The 13060-nt window shown below is 39.5% G+C and overlaps 1 protein-coding gene across 1 annotated transcript in view; it reads right to left on the reverse strand.

Moving 5' to 3' along the window:
* Positions 1-809: 809 nt before the first annotated feature.
* LOC132822903 (protein-glutamine gamma-glutamyltransferase 2-like) overlaps positions 810-13060 on the reverse strand; it is a 40263-nt gene continuing 28012 nt past the window's right edge. Inside the window, exons 10-13 of the mRNA XM_060836301.1 lie at positions 12067-12336; positions 8345-8505; positions 6261-6397; positions 810-1824 (exon numbers count right to left, since the gene is read on the reverse strand). Of these exons, the coding sequence (XP_060692284.1) occupies positions 1674-1824; positions 6261-6397; positions 8345-8505; positions 12067-12336 (719 nt within the window). The 3' untranslated portion in view covers positions 810-1673. The remainder of the gene's footprint in view (positions 1825-6260; positions 6398-8344; positions 8506-12066; positions 12337-13060) is intronic.

Genomic DNA, 13060 nt, shown 5'->3' on the forward strand with positions numbered 1-13060 from the left:
AACAACACTCAAGAAGCTTGATACCATCCAGAATAAAACAGTCCTCTTGACTGGCACCACATACACAAACATCCATTCTCTCCACCAGCAACATCCAGTAACAGCAGTCTGTACTATCTACAAGATGCAATGCAGAAATTCTACCAAAGATGCTCAGACAGTAACTGCCAAACCCATGACCACCTCCATCGAGAAGGACAAATGCAGCAGAATACCACTACCTATACGTTTCCCTCCACATCATTCATCATCCAGACTCGGAAATATATTTCCTTTTCTTCAATGTTACTGTGCCAAAATCTTGGAATTTCTTCAAAATAAAACTGTGGGTCTACCTGCAGGACATGGACTGCAGTGATTCAAGAAGTTAGCTCACCACCACCTCTCAAGGTGACGAGGGCCAGGCAATAAAATGCTGGTTACAGTTAGTATTGCCCAGATTCCATGAGTGAATGGGAAAAAGACTGCTTTTCTTATTGAGCACCATGAACATCTTATATCCACTTGGGAAAACAGGCTGACCTCAGTATAATATTGCATTGAAAATCCATTACTATCTATATTGCTTTACTGAACCTTTAGTTTCCCATTCCTCCCTGTGCAGTTTGAAGAGTGGCTTCAGTTCCTAAATGAATTCAAACATTGTAATACCTTGCATAAGCAGGAAGAAAATTCATCCACTATGATGTCCATAAGAGACTGACACATTTTAAAAAGAGATCCAAATTTCCAGTTGTTAGCTAAAATAATAACAAGACAAGATTTTATTTAATATGTTTAAAATGTAACAAATGAATAATAAAACATCATTGAATAAGCATTGTTCCCATTTTATTGATATCACCCTCACTTTCCAGAGAAATCAAGTCAAACAGTTGCTGACAATTGCTGACAGTTCCCAACAGATTGTTTATTTTTTTATTTTGCCAGCCAGCAAGTTCTAATCACAAAACTGACTTTCTCTTGGAGTTTACATTGTTGATTACTTTCCTAAAGCCCAAGCTAACAAATCTTATAGCCTCCCAGAAATCCACACAGATGTAGTTTTCTCAGTCACACATAATCTGCATTCTGCATAGTCAACAATAACATCAGTAATGCTTCCTGCTTCAGAATCTGGAATGGTTGCCTATATCACATGGCTTTGCCTGATTGGAAGGTTGCCAACTACCCCAACCAAAAAAGGTTACCTTTCTGTGACATGCACAGATTGTAGTAACCTGACCTCAAAACTGGGATCCTCTGCCCTCTGTTCCATGGCAACTAGAACTACAACTTTAAGAAACACTATTTCTCTTCATTGTGAACTTGGAGACTGTGATCATTGTCTCCAATTATACATATCTTGCACCTTCGATGAACTCTTATCAAGTTACCCATGACTACTGACAGACAGAGTCCAGAAGAGGTCACATAACCTCCTTATTTTACTCCAAATTTAAAGGTATAGTCCCAATATATAAAAATCTTATAGCCTCATAACAAAACCATGCAATGTCAAAGATAACTTTAATTAGGATAAGAAAGAAAAAAAAAATTAAGCATATGAACTGAATGCAGTGTCTAATGATTATATGAAAAGAAACCAGATAACCCATCCCTAAATGAAAATCCATGCATTCAGAGAATAAGTAATTGGGTATTTAAGCTCTTATACTTGTTTCCCCTTTTCTCTATTGTTCTTTTACATTTATGTCCAAGGATCCTTTCATACTTATTGTTTTGTCACAGTCAAAGTCCACCAGTAGCTTCTTCTTTCCAGTCTTATAAGGAACAATCTTACAGTTCACTTTTGCTTTTTGATTGGGTAGTATATCTGAAAACCTAAAGTGAAGAAATAAAGAGGAGAAACAAAAAGTTTAGAATTCTAAGACAATGATTTAAGCTGATCTTGTTTTTCCATATACAATGTGATGATAGTTATATTTAAACAAAATATATAAAGATTTCAGAATAGTTGTATGCGGGTATTGGTTAATTTTTGGAAGATTTTAAAAAGAGAATATAGAGGTTGGGAAGTCATGTTGAGGCTGAACAGGACATTGGTGAGACCTTTTCTTGAGCATTGTGTCCAGTTCTGGTTACCCAATTATAGGAAACATATTAAGCTGGAAAGGGTTCTGAGGAGATTTACTAGGCTGTTGGCAAGTTTGGGAGACTTGAGTCATAATGAAAAGCTGGATAGGCTGGGACTTTTTTCATTGGAGCATAGGAGGTTGAGGGTTGAGCTTCCAGAAGTTTATAGATAGGGTTAATGGTAGGTGTCTTTCCCCTAGTTTGGGGGATTTCAAGACTTAGAGGGCATATTTTTAAGGTGAACATTAATGTGAAATATTTGTTTATGCTCTGGTGATTTATAATAAATAGAGGAAACATTGAAGGCCATTACCTTGTTTTTTTGTTAAGAATAGTCAAGAATTAATTTTAATTTAGGAAACACTTAGAGTGAAAAACTTTAAGGCAGCTTAGAAAAAACATGAAGGAAAAGCAAAGATAATTTTCTCCTCGACAGAAGAAAAGGACAGTTCAGGGAAGGTAATCATTTCAGTAAAAATGTTTAGTTTATGAAATGAAGTTAAGGGGATTGGATAGAAATCCTCAGGTTAATGGGTTTTGAATAAGTTCTCAGTTTTGTCGACATTCATGTGAGAAGATTCCATACTTCATAGAAACTGAGGGGAATCATTTAAATAGAACTTAAATATTTTATGGATGCAGAGGTGCTGGCATTGGACTGGGATGGACAAGATCAGAAATCACACAAAATCAGGTTATAGTCCAGCAGATTAATTTGAAATCACGTCCTTTCGGAGCACTGATCCTTCATCACCTGACAAAGGAGCAGCGCTCCGAAAGTTTGTAATTTCAAATAAACCTGTTGGACCATAACCTGGTGTTGTGTGACATTAGATCTTTTTATCCATAGGGGCGAACTCTCTGGATTTGTTTCTCTGGAAAGTCATAGAGTCATAGAAATGTACAGCATGGAAACAGACCCTTCGGTCCATGCCAACCAGATATCCCAACCCAATCTAGTCCCACCTGCCAGCACCTGGCACATATCCCTCCAAACCCTTCCTATTCATATACCCATCCAACTTTTAAAAGTTGCAATTGCACCAATCTCCACCAATTCCTCTGGCAGCTCATTCCAGACATATACCACCCTCTGTGTGAAAAGGTTGCCCCTTAGGTCTCTTATATCTTTCCCCTCTCACCCTAAACCTATGCCCTCTAGTTCTGGACTCCCCGACCCCAGGGAAAAGACTTTACCTATTTACCCTATCCATGCCCCTCATAATTTTGTAAACCTCAGCCTCCGACGCTCCAGGGAAAACAGCCCTACCTTGTTCAGCCTCACCCTATAGCTCAAATCCTCCAACCCTGGCAACATCCTTGTAAATCTTTTCTGAATCTTTTCAAGCTTCACAATATCTTTCCGATAGGAAGGAGACCAGAATTGCACGCAATATTCCAACAGTGGCCTAACCAATGTCTTGGTGTTGTGAAATAAATTAAAATATTTGTTTTATGATTTTTCTAAACCATCATCCATGTCTAGATAGCTTGTTACTTCGTATTTTTGAATTTTGTTAAAGAAACCTTTGTTCTGGGTTTGATGAAACTCTGCCTGATCGTGTGGCTACTTTTCAGTGAATGAACCCCCGTGTTAACAAAAGCAAAATTACCTCACTTATTGAGCATGATTTCATTCTGAGCAGTATATAGTTAAGTGGGATCTTAATGGTGCTTTGTTAAGTGAGATTCTTGGTATCCAGTTTGCTACAGATTAGAATGCAATACTTTGCTTTTCAGCTCATCAATGATGCTATTCGGCTCCATGGTGCCTTCTTTTGAAATCAAATGGCAGGAAAGGCAGAAGTACTTACTGCTGTCAGGATTTTCCAGTCTTTATGACACTAGCACCATATTTAAAGCCCAGCTGCACACTATTTCAGAAGTTGCAAGCCAGGGGCTGCCCGTCACACTTTGGTGTTTCAATATCTTTACAGAACACATGACCCCAAGTGGAACATCACAGCATCACTTCTGGGCAGTTATATATTGATCAATACCCTCATTTAAGCAAGTCTGAAGTATCGTCCAGTCCAAAACTTCGTGTTTTGTGTTCCCGCTGCACTGAAACAGCAGTGAAGAAGGAAAAGCTTGGGGATTGCTGATGATTTGTTTATTAATAAGTTTACCTGATGGTTCCTAATTGATAAAGCAAAGAGGAATTTGACAAAATGGACATGTTGAAAAGAAAACAATTATCTTTGCTTAAGATTCAAATTCATAAGTCAGAATTCCAAATGATATGATCCAATTCTGCCCCTATCTGGATCTACAATGGTAGTGCAACATCAGTCTTTCAAAAGTAAGGTTGGCTTTGATCGAAAATATATATATGGTACACAAATGACTTTGCAAACAAACTGCAAAGTATTAAAATATTCCAATCATTTAGCATGATTAGCTTTTTGGAAAAGGGTAGAGGATTTTTTTTTCGCAGACAGTCAGTAACATGTGGCGGACTCTTGCTGTCAATTAGGGACAGCAAAGTTGTCAAAGACCAGTTTTTTTCCTCATTCACAGAGTGAGGGCATCTCTAGCTAGGTCAGCAGTTCTTGCCCATCCCCTAACTGCCTAGAGGGCAGTTAAGAGCCAACCACATTGCTGAAGTCTGCATCACATGTTGGCCAGATTTCTTCCCTAAAGGGCATTAGTGAACTAGATTGGTTTTTCCAAAAATTGACAACAAGTTCATGGTCATCATTAGACTCTTAATTCCAGATTTTATATTGAATTCTAATCCATGGTAGGATTAATAGTTTCTGAATCAATAATCTCACGGTAATACCATTAGGCCATTGCCTCCCTGAAGCTTACAGGGACAGTCATATATTTTGGTCAGATCTCCGCCCCATGTTCCCTATAATTACATTTGCCGCTGTATGGACTTCCAAGGTTCTGGTATAGCAGTGACTTCCAGAAGTGAAAATCAAAGTGTTTGCACCCCATTTGGCATGAGCAAGGTATGTGCAGAACCCCAGAGAAAATGTGCAGCATCACAGTTAAAAGGGAGAATTGGTCTCAGCCACTTCCATTAAATTCTGACCCTGTCAAAAAAAGACAGCAATCGCCAACAACACTGAAAACAATCCTGCTGCACCTTTTAAATTTCCTGATAAATGAGCCCTTGACAGAATTCAAAACACTACATTATTTTCATTAATTTTATTACAGATTAATTTCATAAACTTTATGGTGGCAAAGTGTTAAGTGGTGCTGCCTCAGGAAGATCTGAGGAAACCCGTGTAAAAGATTTGAGAGCTTCCACGCTTCTGCTATAATTCGACAGGAGACTGACTTGAAGAAATAAAATGAGACCAAAGTAAGGCAGATTTCACATATATTTGTGAAATTTTGTTTGGTTAATTACTCGTTCAGCAACCAAACTTGGACTCTAGATAGAAAGGCCATCCTCATCACACATGACCCTCTGAAAGAAAAATATTCGCTTCATCTCTGTTTTAAAGGAGCAACTCCACTGGTTTTGAAACAGTAATCCTGAGGTCTTAATTTTTACCAACGTGGAAACATCCTCTCCGTGTCAGTATTTATCAGGCCTTTTATGTTTGGATCAAATTTCTTAAGTTTCTAAATTCCAGTAGGTAAAAGTTCGCCTGCCCAACCTTTCAGCTTAAGACAAAATGCCTAGTCCAGGTATTAGGTGAAAATGAGGATAGCAGATACTGGAGATTAGAGATGAGAGTGTGGTACTGGAAAAGCACAGGAGGTCAGGCAGCATCCAAGGAGCAGGAGAATCAACATTTCGGGAAACAGCCCTTCATCAAGAATGAGGCTGGGAGCCTTGAGGGTGGAGAGATAAATGGGAGGGAGGAAGGGGGTTTGGGGGGAAGATAGCTGAAAGTGTGATAGGTGGATGGAGGTGGGGTAATGGTGATAGGTCAGAGGGGAAATTGGAGCAGATAGGTGGGAAGGAAGTTGGTCAGGTAGGACAGGTCAAGATGGTGGTGCTGAGCTGGAAAGTTGGATGTGGGATAAGGTTAGGGGAGGGGAAATTAAGAAACTAGTGAAATCCACATTGATCCACATTAGTCTGGTTAACCTTGTCAAACTATTTCCAACATATTTACACTCTTCCTTAATAAGTTAATCAATAAAATTATCAGGTTAAATAAAATATCATCAAAAAACTGATACTGGAGATACATTTTAAAAGATCCTTTACTTACTTTACTTCTAGTTCATCTTTAATCAGACCCACTCCTTCAAGAGTCAGAACACAATTCTTCAGAGTTTCAGGGGTGGTGTTCTGAAGGTTGATCTCAAGGCTCACTTCTTTATTCACAGTAATGTCGTAATTCAACACCTAATGAAATAAATTAGTTTCTAACACATTGAAATTATACTTCATTCATTTTAAACAAGAAAGATTAATAATTGCATGACCTTCAATTGCATATATCTCACCTGTGACATAATATTTGGAATTAAACAGACGTCTTCCCAAGACAACAAATATGAATGCTGTATTACACAATGTGATTTCTATTCAGGTATTTTCCAAAATACTAAATAACATGCTGGTAAAGAGCAGCTAACAACTCACAAATAGAAAATATAGTTGTCCCTCCTTCATTGACTATTCAAGACCTTTTCGGGCAACTTATTTGTGAAGGCAACTATTGTCATCATTGGCAGCTAAGGTCTCCAGGGATGCACAGGTGCATAACAGGTGAGAGTGATCCAGTCCTACAGAGTCTAGTTAGTGCACTATGCTTTGTTTTTCAGCATTCCTGCTACTAAATACATGTTGTGAATGCTGATCAGGAGCAGGAAGAGCAGGAACAGGAGTAGGATATACAGCCCCTTGGGTTTGCTCTGCCATTTAACTTGTTTAAGGCTGGTCTGCACTTTAACTCCATTTTCCAACCTTTGCTTCCTATTGCTAAGGTTATCAATTAACAAACCATTTCAGTTCTGGCAGAAACTATTCCCTTCACCTCCATAATCTTTTGGGACACAGCATTGCAGGTTTCTGCTACAATTTGAGAGAGAAGATGTGCAAAATTGCTCATTCTGGGCTTTTTGGGAGGTGTGGTTGTTAATCACAGATTAATTTCATAATAAACAATGAGAAATTGGGTAACTTATGTTAATTAGGTGCTATGTATTTTGAGCGACCAAGGTTTCGGCTAACTTCAAACTCATCCAATTCACCTACTCAACACTTCAACTATTGAAATACTTGTTACCTCTGAGGGTGACTATTCCTATGCAGTCCTGATGGGCCTCCCAGTACCTGTCTGCTGTAAACTTAAGCTCCTATTCATTATTCCCTGTTTCTTTATTCACATCAAGTCTCACTTAACCAGCACTGAAGGACATTGGTTTTTGGTCAAGCAACTTGGTTTCAAAACCTCCATGTCTCGAGCCCTCAATATCCTTCAATATACTCCATTCCACAACTCTCCAAGATAACTACACTATCTAATTTTGGATGCTTCAATGTTCCAAATTATAATTGCACCACAACCGACAGCCACACCTTTGGATTCCAAGGCTATTTGCTCTGAAGTTGCATCCTTAACCCACTTTGTCTTTCGTTTGCTGCTTTATTGCTCCTCATAATCTCCCTCATTGACCAAGCTTTTTGTCAACTGACCAAATATTATTAATACTGTTTCTGTGTCAAATTTTGTTTTCAATTCTCTTCTGAAGTACATTTGGTCATTTTATGATGTTAAGTACACTAGTACAGTATTTGTGGTGTAAGGGCCCTAGGACGTTGGAGTAACCATGCAATGTTGCTATAGGTGTTCCCCATTGGGCATAAATACTAGAATATGGGTAGAGCTATTTGGACTCAGATAGATAAAACCGGAAAAAATTTGAAGAGAGAAGCACATGTAGCGAGTAGTATTAACGATATAATGGTAACATTACAGCTTGGTATATCTTGGGCTAACATTTTTAAGAGTATTTAGTATTATTATGCAGTAAACAGAGTTCCAAAGGAGTCTAAATCACAAGACAGCTCTTGTCTTTGCCTCCCCCTTGTGCAGTCTGTATTGAACTGAAAGCCAAACTCATGAATGTAGGCACAAACCCACAAGACAATACAGAGGCATAAGTTGCTATTCTTATTTTGCAAACTTGAGTAAAGATCTGATGTCATAATACTCACATTGTGACTAAACCTGGTGCAAAATCTATTCTAATGTAAAGAGAAATTAACTTCTTAATAAATATTCCTCAAACAGTGTTGGATTCCACAGTGGAGATTCAATGAGGTGGAACCATTCTTCACCATTACCTTAATAATAATGGAAGGGTTGATCAGAGAAATGTCAGTTATTGCAGATGCACAGGCATTTGATTTTGCTTCAGTTACCATAGACATCAGCTTCATCATGTTGTACGTGTCAGGGAATGAACCATATTCTTTGTAATCTATTTTCAAAGGGATTTCCATATCTAAAAATAGGAGGCAAGGAAAAAAAATATAAACTTGAGTTGTTTAAACTTTTAAGAATTAAATCATAGTACATGAACAAAAATGGTACACTCATAAAAAATATGGATTAACCTTTTATAAGACGCTATCCAAATTAAATCTCCTCGCTGACATTGTTGGTGGATATGGGAACTCATTGCAATGAGAAATAATACTTTAGCCAAGTAATTACAAAGCAGTCAGCTTTGATAGTCTGTACACCTGGCATCCTTGATAGATCATGTGTTTTCTACAAATGGGGAGAAACAGCTACCCGCTTTGCATCCACTGGGCACCTAACCCAAGCCAGTGGGGTCAAAAAATACTCTAGATATATCCTAGGTCTACATTCCAACACTTAATCCATAGTCCTGAATGTTATGACATTTCAAGTGCTCATTCATTCTAAAGGCTGCAAGGCTTCCCGCCTCAACTAGGTGGTTCCCATCACCTTCTTGATGAAAGCTGTTTGTGTCAAAACTGTCAAGATCATCTCTCTACATTTTTCTCAATTGACATCTCAAAGATTCTTGCTAGGCAGAGATGAAGTCCCCATTAATGATCATTATTACTTATCGCCAGCCCACCTCACCTCAGGTTTCAATGTTACCAAACTCAACTTGCAAACCAGCCATTGGAAAGACTCAACATGGAAACCAGAACAGATTCAACTCATTGCTTGCTCCAAAAAGCCTCCAAGATGGATACAGGCACTGACATCCTGGGCATGCTCCATGGGCAATATCCATATGTAGCCCAGGTCTGCGGATGTTAATATCTGACACGATGCAGCTTCTATGATTATACCATATCTCTGATCCACTTCCAGGACACTTCTGCAATTCAATGCTGCACATCAATCTGCATACTTCTTGATAACTATCTGGTACCAAGCACAATTTGTAGTCAAGGACACACATATAACTCAGACTGGATCAGGCTGCATCTCTAGGCTGCTCACTTTGCTCTAAAGCTACCTGGATGCTTTCAGTCTTTCAATATCCATGTCTTGCACTGTCTTTCAATTTTGTGCATTGCCCTGTCAGCCAGAGATATCTGGGCTTATATCTGCTGTCTTGCCAAGCCATTTGGTGCAGACACAACGCCAGGAATTGTATCACTGTTGCTGGCAAGCCTCAGTCCAATTCAGGGAGATAACCTTCACTCAGCAGAACCTGGTGTAGTAAACAAGAGCAGCCCCCTATATCAGTCCAAGTCCTGTTTGTGGCTTTCAGGGTTAGAATCTTCTGCTGATAAAGGGTAAGTGCCTAAATTATAGAATGAGGGTAAGTGGGGAACATAGTAAATGTATTAGCAGTAGATCATGAATCTTGGTGGGAGGTGGGGCCAGTAGCAAAGTTACAGTGAGTGTGAGGTATCATTAGAAGATGGTGGAACTCCTCTATTGGATTGGAGAAGGTGATTTCCCTTCTTCTGCAGGGCTGGACTGGAATTTCTCTAGTTGCTGAGACTGCCCTGAACCAGGTAGAAACCTCAGAGCAGTCTAGCATGTTCTGGTGTCATGGTTTCCACTGCTGGTTCTGGGGGAAGAGCAAGTCCCACCTGTGTTCTACCTGTCCAGTAAGAACTTCAAGACCATGCCTGCACAGTGGACTGGTTCAGGGCAGTCTCAGCATCTGGAGGAATGCCCAGCCCAGCCCTGCAGGAAGAAGGGTAAATAACCTTCTCCACTCCAACAGGGGAGGTTTCACCATCTTTTTATGATATCTCACACTCACTGTATCTTTGCTACTGTCTCCACCTCCCACCAAGGCTCATGATCTGTTGCTAATACATTTAATACGTTCCCCACTTACCCTCGTTCAATTCCCCACTTACCCTCTCTGCCATATTGAAGGCAAATGTCAGAAACAATGCAGGGCAGTTCTAGACCTATAGTGCACATCTGGGTACACAGTGCTGCTAGGGATGCTGGTCCACTGTCTGGTGAGTGGTGAGTTGTTCTGGGAATAAGGTATGGTAAGCTGGGCTGGGAGTTGGACATATTACTCAGCATAAGGACTGAAATGGTAACTACTGCAGTGAGAAAGCTTGCTTGGCTGCACAGTGAGAATCAGAGTCAAAACATGTCGCACTGGAAAAGCACAGCAGGTCAGGCAGAATCCAAGGAGCAGGAGAGTCAATGTTTCAGGCAATAGCGCTTCATCAAGGGTTCTGCCCTGTTACAGTTGGAGTAGTAAGGTTCGAGGGTGGAGGTGCAGGACATGGAGAAGATGCGCTGGAGGGCATTATTGATCACGTGGGAGGGGGAATGGTGGTCCCTGAAATAGGAGGACATCTAGGAGGTCCTGGAGTGGAATTGCTCATTCTGAGAGCAGATGTGGTGGAGGCAGAGGAATTGTGAGTAAGGGAAATCATTTTTACAGACGGAGAGGGTGAGAGGAGGTGTCGTCAAAGTAGCTGTAAGAGTTGGTGAGTTTGAAATAGATGACCATGTTGAGTCGGTCCCCGGAGATGGAGACAGAAAGGTCCAGGAAGGGGAGGGAAGTGTTGGAGATGATCCATGTGAACTTTAGGTCAGGGTGGAAGGTGCATGGTGAGAATAACTCCACTAAACTCAAAGCCACTCACACTTAACCAACAAAAAACGGTAAGATTCAGCTCAGAGTTAACATTGCAGGCGAAAAACATAGATCTGAATTTTCAGGGCACCTCATCATCAAAATGTCAGTTATCAACTCAAATAAAACCTGGCTGTTCCTCAAGGAGATTACAATAAGATCTTAAGTCTTCCATGGTGTATTTAAATTTGAAAGGAGTCTTACGTGAGGGATGCAATAGAGGTAAGGAGGACTTGGAAATCATCTGGACAATGACCATGCTTTGCAAATACTTTTCTTTGTCTCTTTATAGAGACTGCCTGACAAGCTAAGCACTTCCAGATTTCCAGATTTTGCAATATTTTGCTTCAGTAAATATGCCTTCTATACTCAATTTAATAAGATCAGTACAGATTTATATAAGTCTCAACAGAAGTTGTGATTGGCAACATCAGAATCCAACTTAGGTGCTAACATTTATATGCCATTACTTTATCACAGGTTATTATTTTAACAGAGTTATATCTCCTTGAAAATAATAGATAAAAAAGTGTCATGCAAAAGAATCATCTTAAAGCATTTTTCATGAACTACAGTTGCTGTATGCTGTGCAATGAATGTAATAGCTTGTCTCCACAAACATGATGCCGTGCTTCGTATTGAAGTAACTAGTTAACCCAATTTGAAAAAGTTGCTTGAGATGAATGTTAACCAACATAACAGGAGAACTACCTACTGTTCTGTAAATATCTTTAATGTGCATCTGAACAGGCAGTCAATACTTCAATGGCACACTTCATCCAGTAGACAATGTTTCTGGAAATGCAGAATTCCCTCAGAACTACACAGAAACTGTGAATTGGGGTTTAAATTAAGGCCATGTGACTATTTAATAATTGGTCTAATTTGGAAAACATTAATCTGTCCTGTCATATAACTACTACTAATCTTTAAGTTTGAAGACAACAGTTCTTTCATTACCTTTATTGGGGCCGACAGTGATCTCCTTTTTAAATTTCTTGAAACAGCATTTCTCTGTGTGTCCAGTGTATCTTCTTCTCTTTGCCCAAAATCTGAGGTTGCAAGACTTTTCCTCTGATGTCTTGTTGGAAACAATCATGGAGACAGCAACTGGTTTGCCATAGTAAGCAGGCATGTTAGTGGTCATGGACAAACCTAGTGTTTTATCTGGCACTGCGATATTTTGTATTCTATTAGCTTTTTTAAAAATACATGCTTCTTCCATAGAACCTTAGAGTAAAATAAAAATGTGTATGAGATATCATAAAACATTAAAAAAACATAAAAAAATATTATGCCCATCAATCCTGCTATGCCAGTAGTCATGGCTGACAATCTGAATCAGTAGCCTGTTTCCACTTTCTCCCCATTACTTTTGATCCCTTACTCGAAAATTTCAATGTTTTTACCCTTCAACTGCTGTCTGTGGCAAAGAATTCACTGTCTTGTTGAAGAAATCTTTCCTCATCCCAGTTCTAAATGGCGTACATGATATTCATAAATGGTGACCACTGGTTCTGGATTCTCCCATCATCAGGAAGACCCTTTCTGTCCTTACCCTGTCTAGTCCTATTAGAATTTTATAGGTTTCTAGATGACCCCTCATTCTTCGAAACTCCCGTGATTATAGTCCTCAATGATCCAATCTCTCCTCATATATCTGTCCTGCCATCCCTGAAATCAGTCTGGTAAACCTTTGTTGCACTCCTCCTTAGCCAGAACATCCTTCCTCAGATAAGAAAACCAAAACTACACGTAATAGTCCAGGTGTTGTCTTACCAAGACCCTGTAAAATTCCAGCAAGACAACCCTGCTCCTATACTCGAATCCCCTCACTATGAAGGCCAACATAGCATCTGCCATCTCCACTACCTCCTGCACCTGCATGGCTAATTTCAGTGGTTGCTGTACAAGGACCCTTGCGTCACATTTATGTCTGTCTTTCCAATCCATC

The sequence above is a fragment of the Hemiscyllium ocellatum genome, chromosome 15 (assembly GCF_020745735.1).
Source record: "Hemiscyllium ocellatum isolate sHemOce1 chromosome 15, sHemOce1.pat.X.cur, whole genome shotgun sequence".
Lineage (NCBI taxonomy): Eukaryota > Metazoa > Chordata > Chondrichthyes > Orectolobiformes > Hemiscylliidae > Hemiscyllium > Hemiscyllium ocellatum.